The following is a 22558-nucleotide window of genomic DNA, read 5'->3' as shown; positions in this document are numbered from 1 at the left end:
CTGCTGTGAAACCTGACATAGTTATATGGAATAAGTCGGAAAGAGTGGCAACCTTGGTTGAAGTGAGTGTCCCTAATGATGGTGGTCTGAGCAAAGCTGAAAGAAAAAAACAGACCAAATTATCAAGGTCTCATGTGATATGAAAAGAAACCGGAATCTTAAGGAGATATCAATCATACCAGTTATTATAGATGCCATAGGGCTTATGAAGAAAAACCTGAAGCCCTACCTAACTAATATTCCTTGTGAACCAAGTGCAAGAAAGATCCAGACAATTGCACTTAAGAGAACAGTGAGGATACTAAAAAGAGCTCTCAATTAGTTTCAATAAAAAGCAGGGCAATGTTGGCAACTGGTTTGGCTGCCCCATACCCAGCGTTACAATCTTCAAAGGAAGAAAATTAAAAAAAAAAAATCTTAGTAGTTTATATATATATATATATATATATATAAGATCAGCTTGCCTGGTCGTTGAAATTGTGTTTCCGATTTTCCACTTCCTGTTTCAAAAATTCTGTGCTTGTGTAGATATCTAGCATCTTGACATACTCATGACAAAACAAATAAAAACATTTTTTTTTTTTTGACATTGGCATTTTACAAATTGTTCTTTTTTATATATATAATTTTTCTCTTTACATTTCCTCATTTTTTTTTTTTAAAGAATTCTAACATAAACAAAACAGATGTACATAAATAAAACCGAAGATAATTAAAAAAAAAAAGAAAAAAAAGAACATTGTATATTTTTAGCATCCCAAAGTGTTTAAAACACGATAAAAACAACCATAAATGCATTCTTTTTCACATTGGCATTTTATGAATCGTTCTTTTTTGTATATCATTTTTTTCCTCCTTACATTTCTAGATTATACTTTTTTTTTAAAGAGTTTTAACATAAACAAAATGAACATACATGAGCAAAACTAAAGCTAATTAAAAAAAAAAAAAAGTACATTTGTAGCATCCCAAATTGTTTAAAATAATTTTTATTTGTATTTCCATTGCAAATTGGAATTGGTTTCAAACAAAATAAAACAAATATTTTTATATATATAAAAAAATAAATAAAAACTCAATTGATCAATTTACATAATTTTAAAAATTTATTTATCCAGTATATAATTGTGCGTGATTTAAAACTAATTTTTTTCTTTTAATGAGTAACACATATTTCAACTATTGTTTCATCTGAAAATGAAAATCATCTTATATTGTTTTTAGATTTATTTTTATCTAAATGAGGAATCTGATAAAATTATTCTTAAGTGTTTTTTTTTAGTCCATTCGAAATTTTTTGCCAAGATTACAAATGTTTTTACTTTTATAACATGTTTTGCTGAAAACTTTTTAGGCAATGTAATTCTTGATCATCATAATTATTCAAAAAGGTTAAATATATTTTTTCCAAAGCAAAAAAAAGTGAAGTCTTTATTGTTAGCCAGTTGGTTAAGAAGAAGAATAAAAAAAAAAGAAGACTGAATTTTTTTAAGTAATTGTAACCAAATGCAATAGCAGTTACTTTCTACCTATTTACTTTAGTATTTTACAGTTTAAACTAGCTTAGTCTTTTTATTGCATTAGAATCTGTAATTGACAGTTCAAAGACATTAAAACTACTTGTAAATATTTTCAATACTTTGAGGATTATGGAAACTAGACTTTTATCTTGCTAGAAATGGGCAAAAGTTATAGCCATTGACTCATGGTAAATGCTTTATGCTATAGTTACAAAATAATGAAACTAATCTGTATTAATACCTAACTTTGCATTCAATGAATATGATGATACTTAGTTTGCTAAGTAAAACATCCATCAATAAATATTTTTTCATTATTTTTATATATATATATATATATATATATATATATATATATATATATATATATATATGTATGTATGTAATCGTGACACCTTGCACTGATGATTCCCGAAAGGATGAAGCACTAGTGTCTGTAGGTATTTAATAATCATTATAGTAAATAATTATCTCACCCCCTTTTAAGAACTCAGTTCTTATTCTTGCGCACTTTAAAGTTGAAATGTAAGTCGGTCACTTAAGCTCGCATGCGCAGATAATAATGTTATAATCATTAGATTACTATGGACGGATGTCTCGATATTTAAAAAATAAATGTTTAAATTTCAACAATATTTCTTGCGGTTAAAGTTAGCTGTGAGAGTCCTTGCTAATGGAGTCAGAGATGGCTTCATATCCAGGTTCGAATGTCTTTACCGGCGGTAATCATGATACCCTGCACTGATGATTCCTGAAAGGATGAAACACTAGTGTCTGTAGGCTTTAAAAAAAAAAATTATCACAGTAATAATTATATACACGCCAAATTGTAGAAATTTCCAGATTGGTATCTAGAGGTATGATTAATTCACTGTAGGAGATGCACTCCCGATTAAACTCACCAGGCAGGTAGGCAACAAGGCGGTACTCCACGTAATGGTGTACTGGCTATCTGCTGCCAGATGCCTTCCTGAACCTGCATATCAAGTGCATGATTGCTGCAGTGAATGATGACATTTGAAGTGTGTGCGACACAAAGTTGTGCCTCATGGATTACCTAAAACATGTTGTAGTTGGGGTTGGCTCAATCTTAATGAGCAAAGTGTATACTCACATACACATACATGTTGGAAGTATAATTAGGTTTAATGTTGAAACAACTCAAAAAGTCTATCTATATATCTATCTATCTATTTTTTTTAATTTTTATTTTAATATACTTTCACAAAAATGTTTCTGCTATGTAACAAAATATAGATATATATTCTTGCTCCATTAACATAATTTTTAAAAGTACTTTCTCTCACGAATATCACGCTTATACAGTAATTCCGTATACTCACTATTCCATAGCTAGCTATAACATATACTGACCCGACAAGACACAGGTAGTCTAGTATGTTAATTAAAAGTTTTATTTAAATAATGAAATGGAATTGATAAAAATAAATTTTTCTTCCCAAATGTCTTTGTTAATCTTGTCCACAGTCCCTAACGGATGAGAGCATATGAGGAAAGAAATCCATCTTTCCCTCTGAAAGTAAATGTAAATGCCTAAGAAGGTATCTTCCCATTACCTTAGCAGATGTGATGAATTCTAGATAACACAAAAGCACTGTGTTTTTTTATATACGAATGATAACCCAAGCCTATCCTGCCTTGACGGAGTACAAAATAGACTTCGTGGCTTGGTGGGGGATGCCCTTTTCTCTACCCTGCAACCTCTTTCCCACAGAAGAGACGTAGCGAGCCTGTCATTGTTCTATCGTTACTTCCATGGCAGGTGCTCGTCTGAGCTCCATTCTCTGGTCCCCCCTCACCAATCTTTCTCAAAAAACACCCGACTAGCTGAAACCACCATCAATAATTTTCCCCACTCCCTATCTGTGCCTAAATCAAAACGTAGATACCATGAACAAAGTTTCTTTCTTAGAACTGCACGCCTGTGGAACTCTGTTCCACTTGCCTGTTTCCCTCCCGACTTCAACCTGGATGTCTTCAAGTCCAACACAAACAAATTCCTGATGAACCCCCCCCCACTAAGTAATGACACCTTACCAATTCTCCAATACTATTGCTACACTATCCCTTTGATTACTGTACACACAATAACCCTTATCCCTGAGTGGCCATTGGGCCTTGATAAGTGGTGAACTCCATGTAAAAAAAAACCCTAGGTCCAAGTGGCAATTAAAAGCAGGAAAAAAAATGATGGAAGTTTGTGCAGGCATGACTGAACTGTTAAAAGTCAATTCAGTTTCTAAGTTAGTCTTCACACAAACTATCTTGAGCTGTTATGTTGGCACTCTTTATGGGTGAGAGAGAATCGGATATTTTACATAAGAATTTGTAGTTTAAAATTATTAGTTGAAACAATCATTTTGTAACCCTATCAATGAACTGCTGCTGCTGTCTTCTGCCAGTGACATAAGAAGCGGGTAGATGCAGTAGCAGGCGAATTAAGGAATTACAGAATTAATCCTGAGAATATTGTTTGCTTTCAGTGAAAAATCATGTTATATAACACAATGTTTTTAACTTGTTGAGAATCGGTACTTTTATGAAGGTAGAAAAAGTAAAATAATTTGTTAAATGTAACGTGTCTTGGTCTAGAGTCAAAATTTTGTTATAGAATTTATATTTACAGAAATTATTTATCAGAATAAAAAAAAAATAAATTATGAATGTTTGTTTGAAAATGCAAGTGATCATTTATGAGTTGTGCTAATTGACTGCAAAGGCTGTTTATTGTTCAAAAATGTCATAAAGAAATGAAGTACTGTTTGTTAGCATATTTGTAAGCCTCTGAAAATTTGTCTTGTAGTAAAAAAAAAAGAGGAATCAAATTAATAGCTCTATATCCGGTGTGACCTGGGATTATTTATTTCTTTTTTTTTTTGGTTTTTATCATAAATCTTATAGTTTGAAAAATGTTAATATGAAATTTATCTGTATAAACAAACATTAAAAAATTTTAAGAAATGTTTTGAAAAATGTCAAATTTTGGCATTTAAATACGCCAAAATAATGGTAATGCCAAAAGATATTTTTTGATTTTATGAAAGTTTCATCCTATTTTATTTAAAAAAATTCAAAAGTTGTTTCAAGAAAAACACCACAGTTATCCTTTTTGTTGCTCTGCTTTGGAGAGCTGAACGACCTCTTAAAAAGTGCCGCAGTGGCACATGAATTGGTGAAAACAAGGTCTTTCCTTTTATTTGATGCCTTTCTAAATATGGTTTTTGGATTCCTCATGCTTGAAAACATACTGAGGCAAAATTTAGGCCCAAGAGGATTATTTTTAGCCACCAAATTGCAAGTTTTCTAAAATGTCAGGGTTCCAAAATAGGGTGTTGCGGCACACATATTTCTTATTTCTGGACCGAAACCAATCCTCTAAAAAAAAAAAAAAAATGTGCTCCTTTATTCAAATATAGCTGAAAATGCAGATTTCTCTTAGTTTTTACCTAAATTTTATTAGGTGTTCATAAGAAAAAAAATTTGAGAGGGGTGGTGTCAGAGTTGGATGATGTGGGTTGGAATGTTCCTTTCATCATCTTTGGATAGAACAAATACTACACTTTGATCCTAGCCCAAAGACCAAGTAAGTTTGAGTTTTATGTTCGATAAAATATTGGTATCAAATGAAATTTTTAAATTTGTTTTGCATGCATTGCATTTTTGATCAGGCGATACCATTTTTAAAAAGCATAAACAGAGGTGATAACGTTCTTATGAACATGAAATTAGTGCATTATTGTATGGAATAAGCAATTGTTATTTTTAACAGTGAACAAATCATACTTATTCATATTTACACAAACCCATATATGGTATCTGAACAGTGGTAGTAGATTTGTGAATTTGAATGAAAATACCTCTAACTTCTTGTATGGATGACTATTAAGAAAGGTTGTCACGCTGAGGAAAATATATAAAAAATTATTGAAAGTAAATAAAACAAACACATATTTCTAAAAACCTGCATCAAAAATTAGCCTAAATTATTGCTGAAGCAGATTCGTACATGCAGTTTTCGAATAGAAAGCTGTAAATGTCAATGTGATAGGGGAAAATCACTTTACTTTGTTATGAAAAAAAGTGTAGAAGAAAGTATTAATTTAAGTAAAGTGAAATATGTGAATGAGTACGTATCTTGCGAATTTATTTTAGCAACAATTTTCATAATTGTAAAAAAAAAAAAACGAAAGAAAACAATTTAATTGAATAATCATCTCTTGCTTATCCAATGAAAACTAATAGTGAATTTCTGAGAGTGTCTATTACTGAAAGGATTATCAGGTTGGATAGAATATGTAATCAATAAAATTGATTGGAATTTTTTATGCAAAGAATACAGACTGAAATTTTTGATTATTCACTGGCTAAGCAGAATTGAATCTAGTTTTGTTAGATCTAATGCTAAGCTTGTCTAACTTTAAGAATTAGACATATTTTTGGAGGGTTAGTAATAAAGCCTATGATTTACAAGTTTCAGGAAGTTTAAAATTTGTCACTTTTTGTAATGGCCAATTCCTACTGGAAGCAAACATTCTTCAATGACAAATGTCACCTAATTTGTATATTAGTGGCAAACAACAGAAATAAAGAGATAAAAGGTCTTTAAGCTGCTCTCAAGAAATACTGTTGTTGAAACAAATTAAACTGTGTGTTATTATTGAGGTAGTGGTGCTTCAACTCATCTTGTGACATTGTCACGATTCTTGAAGCAGTCAGCAAATGTAAATAAAAGACAATTCCATGCTCATGAATAATTTGACTTTAGTAGCAAATCTGACTTGGCAGAGATTAGTCTAAAGTTGAATTTGTTTTACTTAAAATATAAATACAGTAGAACCCTGGGATACATGTTTTTTCTCAAGGTTACAATGTTCTTCCGGACCCTGGTTACGGTATTTACTTTGCCTTACGGTGTTATTTATAGTGTTATTTGATTATATACATGTGTACTGTACTGTATTTTATTACTAATTTTTAATATAAAATTTTGCTTAAGCCCTGCTATATGGCAATTTCACCAACCCCAGAACGGATTAATGCTGGATCCTGGGATTCTACTGTACAACATCAAACTAATCCCTGACTTTCTTTTTTGTTTTTTGGCATAAAAGTAGTTTCCTTTTATAAAGGGACCAGTTCATTTAAGTATTGCTGTTTAAGTGTGTGTATGCATATGATGTTCATTGGTTTTCATGTAAACATAAGTGTTGTAAGTTTGAAATAAATATTTCTGGATTTTTTTTTTTTTTTTTTTTTTTTCATTTACATTGTTTTCTTTTTAAAAAAAGGCCCCAACACAGCTATCTTGAGAATGACCCTCTGACTGAAATATTTTACAAAAAAAAAAGTTTTAGTAGATGAGTATGAGGATCGAACCCGAACCCTTGAGGCAAAGTTGGAAATAAAAGTGTGAAAAAAAAAGCATGCGATGTTAACCATTGGGCCACCGAGAGATACTAACAGAAACACGTTTGAATTTATTTAATTACTTAGATTTGGCAGGTGCACGTTTTAATGACTTAATGAGGTCAACTTTAACTGCAGGATAGTATTTCATTTACTGCGGGAACGCTTTTTTTATTTTTATTTTCCCAAGATGTGGGGGGGGGGGACAAGCTCCCCTAGTCCAAATTAAATAGCAATTGTTTGATATAACGAAAATATTTCCACATTGATCAAAGCTGATTGCTTTCGGACATTCCGGCAATCGCCACAAGAAAAATACCGCCAGAATTAGTGTCGCTTTTATTATACAAAAAAGCTTAATCCACATGCGGCGAGCGAAAACTGTTGAATATTTATCTTCCCGAAGTGGAGCAAATTAAATAAACAGGCGACCTCCGTTGTTAACACAGAGATATTATGATTTATATGTGATATAAAAAGTTTTAGGAAGTTGTGAGCCGACCGAGCGCTTCCCTGAAAAAAGCTTTTCTTGGACATACACAAAAAGCGAACATACATACACACATTTTGGTTTTTATAATATAGACTAGCGTTGCCCAAGTGTTTGGAGGTGTGTGGCCGGGTAGGGGGTGTTAATGAAAACCTAAGAATAAGCGAAGTAAAAACAAAAACAAAAAACAGAAAAACGAACGTTAAAACTTATCTGAAAAATAAAGCAGGGGGTACCCGGTCGGTGGGGGTGGGGGAGTAATGTGTTAATGAAAACCTAAGAATAAGCGAAGTAAAAACAAAAACAAAAAACAGAAAAACGAACGTTAAAACTTATCTGAAAAATAAAGCAGGGGGTACCCGGTCGGTGGGAGTGGGGGAGTAATCAAAACATCGAGAAAAAAACACAAAAAGAACTAACGTAAGGCAAACGAACGATGTTAAATGTAAAAATCGAAAAAACAAAAAAGAAAGCAGAAAAACGAACGTTAAAACTGCTTTAAAAAATCAGTGGGTACCTGGGTGTTTTTGGGTGTGTGGTCGGTGGGGGGTGTTAATGAAAACCTAAGAATAAGCAAAGTAAAAAAAAACAGAAAAACGAACATTACGTGAAAAATGGCTTAAATAACCCCGCTTCAATATTAAAATTTAAAAAATCGGAAAAAAAAAAAAAAAAAAGACATCTCACACCACAATTCGAACCCAAAACCTTTAGATAATGACCCAACGCTCTAACCAACTGAGGTAACACAACGTACATGAAATTGTGTCAGTTCTTCAAATATTTAAACTAAATCAGGTTATGACGTCGTCTGACGCATGCGTAGAACCAATCTTGTCATGAGAGGACGATTTTTGCTGAGTAGAAAAGTGCTGAGTTCAGGGTGAAAAAATTAACGTTTTTGGCCAATTTTTCGTTGTCGGGCGAAGGATGGGGCTTTCATATGAGACCAATTTGTGAATTTTTGTTCAGTCTGTTGAAAGTTTTTAGAAGACATGCAAACACATACATATATATATTTTCGTTTTTATATATATAGACTAGTGGGGGTACCCGGCGATGCCCGGGTGTTTTGAGGTGTGTGTGGTTTTGGGTAAATCAAAACTCCAGTAGTGGGTGGGGGTTAAAATAAAAAAAAGAATTTTGGTAGGTGAGTATGAGGATCGAACCCGAATCCTTGAGGCAAAGTTGGGAATGAAAGTGTGAAAAAAAAAAGTGCGACGTTAACCAATGGGCCATGGCGACATACAACGGAAACACGTTTGAATTTATTTATTTAAGTATTGACAGGTGGCCGCAATAAAAGTTAACTCTGCTGCTTCTATTTGACCTAATTAATGAGGTCAAATAGAAGTCACGCAGTTAACTTTTGCTGCTAGGCAGCCTTTGGGTTTGTTTACTCAACTTTGACAGGTTTTTTCCTCAACAGACGTTGAGGAGGGGGCAGCTCCACATTGTCCAGATTGAATAGCAATTGTCTGATATGAGGAGTTTGTCCTCACATTGATCAAAGCTGATTGCTTCTGGGCGTTTCCTGGTGCGATGCCGAGAACATACCGTTTGAATTTAGTTCCACTTTATTTATACTAAAAAGCAGGACAAACAGGGGACAGAGCGAAATAGCGCGAATCTTATAAAAGTCGAGTAAATAAATGTAGAGGCAACCCGCATTCCCAAATCATAGATATTATTATCTAGGGGCTATATAAAAAGTTCTAAACAATCGTAATTACCTCGGGAGCGTGTGCGAAAGAAGCCTTTGCGAGACATATACGAAATGGTCACACACATTTTGCCGTTTATATATATAGACTAGCGGGGGGGGGGTACCCGGCGATGCCCGGGTGTTTTGAGGTGTGTGTGGTTTTGGGTAAATCAAAACTCCGGTGGTGGGTGGGGGTTAAAATAAAAAAAAATTTTTGGTAGGTGAGTATGAGGATCGAGCCCGAACCCTTGAGGCAAAGTTGGAAATGAAAGTGTGAAAAAAAAACAGTGCGACGTTAACCACTGGGCCACTGCGACATACAACGGAAACACGTTTGAATTTATTTAAGTATTAAAAACAGAATTGACACGTGGGTGCAATAAAAGTTAACTCTGCTGCTTCTATTTAATGAGGTCAAATAGAAGTAGCGGACTTAACTTTTGTTGGGTTTGTTTACCCAACTTTGACTGGCTTTTTTCCCCCAAGATGTTGGGGAGGGGAAAACCAGCTCCCCATTGTCCAGATTGAATAGCAATTGTCTGATATAAGGAGTTTGGTCCCTACATTGATCAAAGCTGATTGCTTCTGGACGTTTCCCGGCACAATGCCGAGAACACACCGCTTGAATTTAGTTTCACTTTATCTATATATATAAAAGCGAAAATGTGTGTATGTATGTATGTGTGTTTGTGTATCCGCTAAAAACTTTCAACAGACATGACGAAAATTCACAAACTCGGTATCATATTGAAGCTCCATCCTTCGCTCGAAAAATTGTCCAAAAACGTTAATTTTTTCACCCCGAAAGCGACAATTTTCGACAGTGGGGGAGGGGTCAACAAAAACGGTCCTCTCGTAACGACGACCGGTTCTACGCATGCATCAGATTATGTCATGACCTGATTTATTTTAAATAGTTGAAAAACTGACTAAATTTCATGTACGTTGTATTAGCTCAGTTGGTTAGATATTATGATTTAGAGGTCATATAAAAAGTTTTAAGAATGAGGGAGCTGAGCGAGCAGCCCCCAGAAAAAAGCCTTTTGCGGATATATACATAAAAAGTGTACATACACACACACACACACACACACACACACACACACACACATTTTGTCCTTTATATATATAAACTAGCATTACTCGGGTGTTTGGATGTGTGGGTGTAGGGGGGGTTAGATTTAAACAAAAAAAAAACTGTTAATCTTCTTAAAAAAATCGGAAAAACAACAAAAAAAAAAACAACAATGTGGGGTGCCTGGCATCACCCATGTGGTAAAAGAAAAAAAAAAAGTTTTGGTTGGTAGGATCAAACCTAGAACCTTGAGGCGAAGGTGGAAAAATATCTTGACATGTTACCCGCTCGCCTATGACGGCAGAGTAACAGAAAAGTATTTTAGTTTGACAATAAAAACTTAATTGACAGGTACGCGAATTTAATGATAATGAGGTCAAACATATCCGGCAGATAACTTTCGCTGCAAGGCCGTTTTTGTTTTTTGTTTTCTTTCCCTAATCTTGTCTGTTTGTTTCCCCAAGATGTTGGAGGTGGGGGGGGGCACCAGCTCCCTAGTGTTCCAATGAAATAGCAATTGTCTGATATAAGTGGTTTCCCCCGCTTTGATCAAATTTTATTGCTTGTCTTAAAACTTCTGCCACGAGTGCCAGGGAGCTAATGCTACGGATTTAGTTTTGCTTTTTTATACTGAAAAGCGAAACAAAGACATGACGAGTGAAAAAAATCTCGAAAATAGCGTGTAAAAGTTGCCCAAATTAAAGATAGAATCAACCTCCCTTCATAACTCGTACATATTATAATTTAGACATTATATAAAAAGTTTTAAGAATAAGTGACCCCATCGAGCACGCCTCGTAAAAAAGCCTTTGTTGGATATACACAAAAATGCGCACACAAGCAAACACACACACATTTTCGCTTTTATATTATAGACTAGCGGGGATGCCCGGCGTTGTCTGGATGTTTGGAGGTGTGTGTGTTGGGGGGGGGTAGATGAAAACAAATATGATAAAATAAAAAAAAAGCGGTGTTAAACTTCTTTATAAAATCGGAAAAACAAAAAAATAAACAAATGGTTTTGGTCGGTAGGTAAGATCGAACCAGAAGCCCTGAGGCGAAGGTAGAAAATAAAGTGTGAAAAAAATCTGACACATTAACATTCGGCCAGCAAGAGAGAGTAACAGAAAAACGTTTTAATTTAATTGACATGTGCGTGAATTTAATTGACATGTGCGTGAATTTAATGTGATCAAATATCTTGCCATAGAGGGAATGAAATCTGCACTTAACTTTTACTGCAAAACTGTTTTTTTGGGTTTGTTTACCCAACTTTGGCTGCGAGCTAGTTTTTTTGGTTTTGTTTCTCCAAGATGTTGGGGGGTTTGTGAAATCAGTATCCAAATGAATAGCAATTGTCTGATATAAGGCCTCCCTCCCCCGCATTGATCAAACATCATTGCTTTCTGGACGTTCTTGGTACAAAAGCCGGGAACAACACCTTCTCTTCAGATTAGTTTTGCTTTTATACAAAAAAGACGCACACATGAGGGGAGCCAAAATAGCAAGAATTTTGTAAAAGCGTTTGCAAATTCTAGATATTATGATCTAGATGGTATATAAAAAGTTATGAAAAATAGTGACCCCCACAGAGAACCCCCCTCAAAAAACCTTTGCCGGACATACAAAAACTGTGCACACATTTTGTCTTTTATCTTCTTCTTCTAGCAGTGGTGCCCGGCGTTTCCCGGGTGTTTTGGAGGTGTAAAAGAGAAAAAAAAAGTTTTGGTAGGAACCCGAAGCCTTGACACGAAGGTGGAAAAGAAAGGGGGGGGGAAAGGCTGGTATCTTACCCGCTCAGCCACAAAGGGAGAGGAATGAAAAGCGTTTTATTTTAATAATTAAAAACTTGACAGGTGCGTGAATTTAATGAGGCCAAACATCAAGCATTACAGGGAATGAAATTCCACAGTTAACTTTTGCTGCAAGGCAGTTTTTTTGGTTTTGTTTCCCCAAGATGTTGTGTTGGGGGGAAAACCAGCTCCCCATAAAAAGGGGAGTGTCCAATGAATAGCATTTGTCTGATATAAGAGGTTTCCCCCGCATTGATCAAACCTTGTTGCTTTCTGACCGTCCCTAGCACGAGTGCCAGGGAGTTTTTTTATGCTACGGATTCAGTTTCGCTTTTATACTAAAAAGCCAAAGAAACATGTGTAGACCAAGAAATATCACGAAAATAGCGTGTAAAAGTTATTCAAATAAAAGATAGATGTGTCCTCCCTTTGTAAATCTTAGATATTATAATCTAGGTACCATATAAAAGGTTCTAAGAAACAGTAACTGCTCCGAGCGCCCCCCCCCCTTCCCTTGGAAAAAAGCCTTTGCCAGACATACACAAAAACTGCACACACTAACACACATTTTGCCTTTTATATATATAGATAGAAGATACTAGCGTGGCTGCCCAGCGTTTCCCTGGTGTTTGTCGGTGTAAAAGAACAAAAGTTTTGGGAGGCAGGTAGGCTCGAACCCGAAGCCTTGAGGTGAAGGTGGAAAAAAGTGTGAAAAAACCTGACATCTTTCCGCTCGACCACGACGAGACAAGAAGTGAAAAGCGTTCTAATTTAACAATTTAAAAGTTAAGTGACAGGTGTGTAAATTTAATGAGATCAAACATCACGCGACAAGGAAAACTTAACTTTGGCTGCAAGCCAGTTTTGTTTGTTTCCTCGAAGATGTTGGGGAAAACCAGCTCCCCCATAAAAAGTGTCCAAATGAATAGCAATTGTCTGATATGACGGGTTTTGGCCGCATTGATCAAAGCTGATTGCTTTTCTGTACCTTCCACAGCACGAGTGCCAGGAAGCTTGGTTTTACTACGGGTTCAGTTTTGCTTTTTTATACGGAAAAGTCAAAGAAACATGCAGAGACCAAGAAATATTGCGAAAATAGCATGTAAAAGTCGCACAAATAAAAGATACACGCAACCTCCTTTCGTAAATCATAGATATTATAATCTAGGTAGTATATAAAGAGTTCTAAGAAACAGCCCCCCTCCCTCAGTGTTTGCTGGACATACACAAAATGTGCACACACATTTTGCCTTTCATATACATAGACTAGCGGGGTGCCCAGGTGTTTGTTGGTGTATGTAGGGGGGAAAAAGTTTTGGTAGGCAGGTAGGCTCGAACCCAAAGCCAGGAGGTGAGGTGGAAAAGAAAGTGATAGCCTGATAACTTACCGCAACGCTATGAGTGCAGGGAAATTGAGAATGGTTGAAATTAAGCGATTAAAAATTTAAGTGAATGAGTTCACACAGGTGCGTAAATTTAATGAGATCAAACATCACGCCATAGAGGAATGAGATCCCGCACTTAACTTTGGCTGCAAGCCAGATCTTTTGTTTTGTTTCCCCAAGATGTTAGGGAAAACCAGCTCCCCATAAAAAGGGGATTGTCCAAATGATAGCAATTTTCTGATATGACAAGTTTTCCCCGCATTGATCAAAGCTTGTGCTTTCTGGACGTCCCCGGCAAGAGTGCCAGGGAGCTGCCTTTGCTATGGATTCAGTTTCACTTGTATACTGAAAAGCCAAACAAGCACGTGGAGAGTAAAAAATATTGCAAAAATAGCGTGTAAAAGTCGTCCAAATAGAAGATACACACTACCTCGTTTTGTGAATCGTAGATATTATAATCTAGGTAGTATATACGGTTCTAGGAAACAGTGACCCCCCCCTGACCATCCCCTCCAAAAAAGCTTTTGCCAGACATATACAAAATGTGCTCACACTAACACACATTTTGCCTTTTATATGTATAAACTAGCAGGGGTGCCCGGAGTTGCCAGGGTGTTTAGAGGTGTAAAAGAAAAAAAAAGTTTTGGTAGGCAGGTAGGTCAAACATCACGCCATAGAGGAATGAAATCATGCACTTAATTTTGGCTGTGAGCCAGTTTCTGCGTATTTTCCCAATATGTTGGGGAAAACCAGCTACCCATAAAAAAGGGAGTGTCCAACTGAATAGCAATTGTCTCATATGACGGGTTCTACCTGCATTGATCAAAGCTCATTGTTTTCAGCCCATCCCTGGCACGGGTACCAGGAAGACCCGTTTGCTCCGGGTTCAGTTTCACTTTTTTATACAGAAAAGCCAAACAAACTCATGGAGACCAGGAAATACAGCGAAAATTGCGTGTAAAAGTCGCTCAAATAAGATGGACACAAACTCCTTTCATAAATTGGAGATATTATAATCTACGGAGTATATAAAAAGTTGTAAGAAACAGTGACCTCTGCCAGGCATAAAAAAAATGTGCACACGCTAACACACATTTTCGCTTTATATTATAGATATTGTGTACATGACTTGTTGGGCATATGTATGTGTGTCATTGAAGCTCTGCTGCTAGTGTCCACATCTGAGTTAAGTTCCAGTCTTTCAAATACAGAATCTAAGCTTATAACTGAGATCATTTTCCTATCGAGGCAAGTCATTGTTCACCCAGTGTTCTATATCCATCAGATTACATTGTCTGCTCAACTTGATCTAAGTCTCTGCCAAACTTACACTCCTTGAGTCTATCTCAACCTGATTTTTCCAATGTACTTTTGACTGGAGATCCTTGATGTTCAGTTTTTCTCTCAATCACCCCAACTGATCTGAAGAACCGGTTGCATCCGCTTTTTTTTTTTTTTTTTTTCCGCAGACACTCTCTTCATTGTCCTCTAGTCACCCGGAAACTAAGACCTAATGATCATGGTGCAATCCAGTCTGAGCTACTCCATTGTTGTTCAACTATCTTATTTTCTGATCACTTTTCTTTTTTTGTGAGCCATTTCTCAATTTAACATTCTTGTGTGTGTGTTTGTGTGTGTGTGTGTGTGTGTGTGTGTGTGCAGTCTATAGATTCACATAGAAGTGATTACAAGTTCAGACTGAATTCTGATGTGTTCAAGTTCTTTTTCTTTTTTTTTTTTTTTTTTATTAAGCCGTGGTCATAAAACCGTTAGCAAAAGACAGACTAAGGACTACAGAATAAAATGCAAAAGGAGATCACCCATATGTCTCTGAGAAAACACCAGTGTGATTGTGCAGAGGGTCTAATGTGAATGATTATCGTCGCAGGTTTGGTCTGTTCAGCCACAGCACCGGGTGGTAATGTAGCATTGTGGTGGGGCAAGAACCATGAAATAATCTGTAGACAACAGAAGCAACTGTTATATTCCGGCGAGTAGATAGATCTAATCCAAAGAGATCATATACTCCATAGAGAACAAGGTCGTGATAGGGAATACATAGTATATATCTGATGGCACGATGCTGTAGACACTCGAGAGAATCAGAACATCTTGTCAACTCTGGTGGACACTAGGGACCCGTATTCCAAGTGGGGACAAATTATTATTTCCTTGTAAAGCCTAGTCAGCAAATGTCATTCATGAGGAATTTGGTAGTTCCAAGATATGCAACACATATTGGGGCTATTGCACCACTTTCATTAACACCATTGTCAAAGATGAACTTATACAGTCTCCCTTTAACTATAGATTAAATAATAGGGTACATATTTATATCTGATCTACCTCTACATTGCACGTTTAAAAAGAATATGTCCTCTGTAGTATCAGACCTGACAGAATGGTTAATTGTAGGTATAGACCGATTCATACCATCCAAGAATTTCCAGCAAAAACCTAACAGCCAGCCATGGTTCTTCCCAGAATGTGCTGCCACCATCGCGCACAGATATCACTTTTTCCATATCTAACAACGTAATAGATGTATTGAGACTAAAGCTGCTTTCAGGACTGCTAGCAACCAATGTAAAAGAGTAATAAAAAATGCCAGAGAGTTATATGCTCAGTCCGTTAAATCCAAAGTAGCTGAGCAGCAGCTTGATTCCCACCAGTTTTGGCAAATAGCAAACAGGATCCTGAACAGAAGCGTGCGTTCTATCCCAAACATCATCAATAGACTTGAGGTCATCTCATCAGCATCAGACAAAACCAAACTATTTGCTAAGAACTTTGCAGCTAATTCTACCCTATGCGACCAAGGCCATCAACCCCCCGTATTTTCTCCTATAACAGACAACACACTATGTGACATACAAATATCTATGCATGATGTTGCCAAGCTAATTAAGAACCTTGATTTCAGTAAAGCAACTAGTCCTGACGACATTCCAATTATAGTGTTAAAAAATCTTCAACCAGAACTTGCCCCCATACTTACAAAACTGTTTAAGCATTGTCTTAAGGAGAATTGCTTCCCAACACCCTGGAAAACCTCATCAGTATGCCCTGTATTTAAGAACTCTGGTAATAGATAAACTCCCTCTCAGTACACACCAATAAGTCTCCTGTGCATCCTGAATAAGTTGCTGGAATCCATATTAAATAAAGAAATAGTCAACCACCTCAGCAGAAATAACCTTCTTAGTGACATGCAATATGGTTTCCGTTCTGCTAGATCTACAGATGTGCTACAACACAATCTCTCGACAAAGGCTTCCTTTCTAGGGCAATTGCTCTTGACATATCGTTGTGGCATAAAGGCCTACTTCACAAGATTTCCAGTTACGGTATAATTGGAAATGTTTTCTCAATTATTAAATCAGTTTTCTCTGATAGGCTCATAAGAGTTGTGGTTGATGGGCAGAAATCAGAAGCCCAGAGTATTAATGCTGGAGTCCCCCAGGGGTCCATCCTGGGCCTAACTCTCTTCCTGATCTACATCAATGATCTCCCAAAACACATACTTAGATCATTCGTTGACATTTTATGCTGATGACACAACTATCTATGGCAACACATCAAAGGCCGTAAATGACAAAGTTCTCTCTGAATCTCTCTCCTCTGATCTTGAGCGCACAGTACAGTGGGAGAATAGGTGGCTGGTTACTTTTAATGCATCTAAAACCAAGCTCCTATCTTTACATCATCAACGCTCTGATCCCCATCTGGCATCAATTGAAATGGATGGCTCTCGTCTTGGGGAGGCTCCATGTTTTGACAAGCTTCTAGGATTGACCTTTACTCCTGGTCTGAAATGGAACACGTACATCAAATCTGTTACCAAGGTCGCTGGAAAAATGGTGGGATCCTTCTACCGCTCCAGTAGATATCTCCCTGCTGATGCAATTTTCAATCTATATAAAAGCCAAGTACATCCAAGGATGGAGTACTGCTGCCACATCTGGTCAGGAGCTGCTAAAAACAGCTTATCCTGTCTTGACAGAGTACAAAATAGACTTTGTAGCTTAGTGGGGAACCTGCAACCTCTCTCCCACAGAAGAGTCGTTGCATGCCTGTCTTTGTTTTATCGTTATTTTCATGGCAAGTGCTCGTTTGAGCTCCAATCTCTGGTCTCCCCCTCGCCAATCTTTCACGAAAAACATCCGTCTAGCTGAAACCACTGTCAATAATTTTCCTCACTCTTTATCTGTGCCTAAATCAAAACGTAGATTCCATGAACAAAGCTTCTTTCTTAGAACTGCACATCTGTGGAACTCTCTTCTGTTTGCCTGTTTCCCACATGACTACAACTTGGATGTCTTCAAGTCCAACATAAACAAATTCCTGATAAACTGCCTCCTTAAGTAATCCAATTTATCAAATCTCCATTACTAACGATTACTACAATATTATCCCATTGATTACTGTACACGCAATAACCCTTATCCTTGAGTGGCCCTGGGCCTTGATAAGTGGTGAATCCTATGTTTAAAAAAAAAAGGGTAGACTTAACTCTAAAGCTTTGATTATGCGACTAGTCCAGAAGAAGGAAAATTCTGAAATAATGCCAGTCTTTTTCTGCTTATCCGGTCATTGTTTCTAGTTACCCTCGATTTCTTGTCACCAATATCAGTTTAGGAGATTGTGTAGCCCTTATCTCACTATAAACTTCTTGCACAAACATCTCTACAGGAAGTATCCATTAATATATATTAGATTTAATGTGAGATACTATATAACTATTTTCATAATCAGACAACACTACAGCCCACACAAACCATGAAAGCCTTAGACACAAGTTTTGTCCTCCTTTCGACACTTGACTAGGACATGTCCATATCTCAGGATTCTGAACTAGTCACTTGCATGCAAGGCAAATACACTGCCACTCGAGTCATCACACCACATATAAGGTCTTAAATTCACATATGTACATACATACACATAAACATGTGCATACATAATTCTATTGTATTAATGCAGATCATGCGAAATGTGATGCGCAGAAAATTGTGGAATGGGACTACTCTTGATAAGGTGTGTAGTCATCTAGCTATAAAAAAAACTCCGCACCATGTATCGTGAGTAGGATTTTACACTTTTACACTTATTAGGAAGATAACATCCTGCAAGAGAACTCCAGTTTGGGGCTTCTCACATGTGACTTTCATGGTTTGTGTGGGCTGTGATGTTGTATGATTGTGGATATATATATATATATATATGCATGTATTTTTTTTTATTTTGTTTTTGCTGAGGAAAGGGCATCCTATCAAATACTAAACATTTACTTGCTATCTCAAACGTTCCAACCGAGAGATCTTTTTAAGATTCTAACCATCCCTTCAAGTGCAATTGTTTGTATCTCTCTTGTGCTTGGTTCACTGGGTATATTTGCCAGGTAGTTTTTGAAATTCTGTTTCATGAGTCTGGTTGCTCCTATAATTACTGTAATGATGGAGATCTTCCTAAGATTCCAGTTTCTTTTCATGTTATACATGAGAATTTGGTATTTTGTTATCTTTTCCCTCTCAGCTCTCTTTAACCCAGCATCATTGGGAATATATGTAGTTGTCCATGTTTGTATGTAAACCTGCAAAACTTTATGCATATCCATATGTGCACACAGATACACATAAAAACATGCACATTTATGTGACAGTCTTTAAATCTGTATGTACACACACACACATACACACACGCGCGCATAAATTTACATAACTTCTATACATGTCCGTTTATAGATGTACATGTATATGCCTTTATATATGTTGATTTATGCATGTGTGTGTATATATATATATATATACTCATTTGAAGACGGTTACATAAATGTGTATGTTTTTTTATAGAAATGCATGTGCAGATATAGTTATGTAGGATTGTGCATGCATTTCTGCATATATGTGCATGTATGCACATATTAATTTAAGACCCTTGTGAATATGCATATTTATGGTTTTATATGCATTTTTAGATGTGCATGTAGCTATATGCGTGCATTTATGTGAGTGTGCTTAGGCAGACATGTACATGTATGTATGCACATGATTTTGTAGATGTGTGCAAATATCCATATATGGGCATGTGTGTGCAAATATCCATATATGGGCATGTGTGTGCAAATATCCATATATGGGCATGTGTGTATAAATGCCCATATATGGGCATGTGTGTATAAATGCCCATATATGGACATGTGTGTATAAATGCCCATGTATGGACATGTGTGTATAAATGTCCATGTATGGACATATGTGCATATATTACTATATATAGCCGTGTGTGTTTATGCATTATTCATTTGATTTAGAAGCGTGCATGCATGCTTATATATAAATCTGTGCAACTGCTACAATATGTTTATAAATAATGACAAGAATATAAAATCATTTTAAAGTGTGTATAAATGGAATTAATCAATACTATATAAAATGTGGAAAAACATTTTATCGCAATATTTAATTGCTTTTCAACAATTTAATATACATGCCTATTTAGAGACTCTTATATAGACATGCATATGTCTGCTTGTACACATGCATATATATATATATATATATATATATATATATATATCAGATTGTGCATGCATGTTTGCAAATATGTATGTATGCACATATGTGGATTAATGACCTTTGTGCATATGCCCATATAGTTTTGTATGCATATAGATGCAAAATTATGCATCTATAAAGATGTGCATGCAAAAACAAACGTGTACATATCTTTTTAATTCGGGTGTGCATGGAGCCTTGTGCATATGTTTTCATGTATATATGTGCACATTGTAAAGTAAGATGCATGCATTTATATAAATATATATGTAGACATATACATATATGTTAATGCAGATGTGTGTAGACATTTGCATATGTGTGCATTTATAAGCATATGCACATATATATCTATATGTGCATATGAATTTATAAATGTAGATGTCTGCATATGGCCTTATATAGATGTGTGTATATATGTATCCATTTATACAGGTATGCGTGTAGATGTGGGCATGCATATATGCATATTTGTGCATATTTTAAATTAAGATGTATGTATGCATTTGTATAGGTATATAAACACATGCATCTGTATTAATACAGATGCGTATGTTGACACTTGCATATGCGTGCATTTATATACGTGTGTATATAGACACGTGTGCATGTTTAGATATGTGTGCGTGTGAATTTATAAATGTAGATGTCTGCATATATGTAGACATGTGTGTTTTAATCACTATGTATAAATGTATATGTTTATGCAGATATGCATGTATATATGTACATATTGTAAATTATGTATGCATGCATGCATTTATATACACGTATATGTAGACAGGTATTAATACAGATATGCATGTTGACACTTGCAGATGTGTGCATTTATATCCATGTGTATAAAGACACATACATATGTGCATATAATATATATATATATATATATACACACACACACGTGTGCATATATATATGTGTGTGTGTGTTTGTATAGATATATATATAAATGCACACATTTGTGTCTATATACACATGTATATAAATGTACACATCTGCAAGTATCTGTATTAACACATGACTACAGATATATAAATGCATGCATACATAATTTACAATATGCACACACACATATATATATATATATACGTGCACATATATGCATGTATGTGTGCATGTGAATTTATAAACGTAGATATCTGCATACGGCCATATATAGACATGTGTGTATAAATCACCATATATAGACATGCGTATAAATGGCCATATATAGACACGTGTGTATACATGCCTCCTCACTCTCTCTCTCTCTCTCTCTCTCTCTCCTCTCATATAAATATATAATTTTTTTTTTTTTTTTCAAAGAAAAATTAACAATTATATTCTTATAATTGTGCATTGCTGATTTTGTTTAGAAGTGTGTATATACACGCTTATATAGAGAGCTGTCTGCTTCTATATGTTACTAAATATTGACAAGAGCAGAAATGAAGCAAATTCATTTTTAAGGTATATATAAATTGATTTGATAATATATAAAATATGGCAAAGCACCTTCTTTTTTTTTTTTAATTAGATTATCAGTTTAATTCAGTACTGTTGTAAAGGGGGGGGGGACAGCTATTTGTGGTTCTGTTGCAAAGATGCTTCACATCTTCATTTCATTGTTTTTGTATTCTCACTGCTATTACAATCTCTGCTGCTGCCGCCGCCGCCACTGAATGTTTTCACGTGGGAGACACGGTTTAGCTGATTTTTATGCTCTCAATCAATACCTCTGTAGTAGTCGATATCAGATTCATTTAATGCCAAGAGATTTTCGTGTGCCGTTTCCTTAGCTTCAAAACGTCGGTGTGTGGCACTGCCGCTTGTCTATGACGAACATTCATGCTATCTATTCTGATAGTGACGGCGACAAAAACGGCAAAATTAAGGGGGGGAAAAGGTGTCATTTGTCGAAGAGTTCAATACCGGTAAAAGAATATGCCATGGAATTCCAAAGAAAATTGCAATGGTCATCAAGTAGACATGTTAAAAGCCGTCTACGCGTGTATGGAAACGTGTACCATTTTGGTGGAGAATTCAATCAATCAAAAGGTAGCTTTCATATTTGGCATGAATTATCGATTTCTTCTTTTTATCATCTTATTTGTATTTTTATTTTTTAAAAATTTTTTTTAAATATTCTAAAAATATTTTTATTATTATTGCAATATATCATTTTATATTAACCATTTTATCCTAGGAATCATTTTATATTCAAATTTCATCAATTTCATTGCAATTAATTTTCTTGTTTGGTGTATGTATGTGTGTGTGTATATATATATATATATATATATATATATATAGTGTGTGTGTGTGTTTTATAAAGTTCCTTTTTACTCGCCTCCTCACAAGGGCAGAATTAGACACAAGGTCTGTTTGTAATTGGGGGGGGGGTCAGCACCCCAAAATGGGGACAAAAATTCAAATTGCCTCGGTCAAGTAGGATTTGCCCTCCTCAGATCAATAACAGATAGATACTACACTTTGATCTTAGCTTGAAATCAAGGATGTTCTTGAGTCTATTTCATGACACATTGTTTCCTCACTATTATTGTTATACTAACCCCAGTTTTATCTGAAGGTAAACTTTTCACTATTATGTAGATATCATTCTTTGG

At 35.5% G+C, this 22558-nt stretch overlaps 1 protein-coding gene across 3 annotated transcripts in view; it reads left to right on the top strand.

Annotated features, from left to right (window-relative positions):
- The window catches only part of LOC145243398 (rho guanine nucleotide exchange factor 3-like), a 103687-nt gene that overhangs the window by 41982 nt on the left and 39147 nt on the right, over positions 1-22558 (top strand). The window contains exon 1 of one of the 3 annotated variants that reach the window (XM_080106247.1): positions 21290-21989. The exons of the other annotated variants lie outside the window; for them this stretch is intronic. Coding sequence (XP_079962373.1) covers positions 21876-21989 — 114 coding nt within the window. The 5' untranslated portion in view covers positions 21290-21875. Of the gene's footprint in view, positions 1-21289; positions 21990-22558 lie in introns of those variants that run through there. 3 annotated transcript variants of the gene reach the window in all.

The sequence above is a fragment of the Euprymna scolopes genome, chromosome 22, assembly GCF_053919585.1.
Source record: "Euprymna scolopes isolate OS-2025 chromosome 22, ASM5391958v1, whole genome shotgun sequence".
NCBI lineage: Eukaryota > Metazoa > Mollusca > Cephalopoda > Sepiida > Sepiolidae > Euprymna > Euprymna scolopes.
This window is presented reverse-complemented; position numbering and strand designations above follow the sequence as displayed.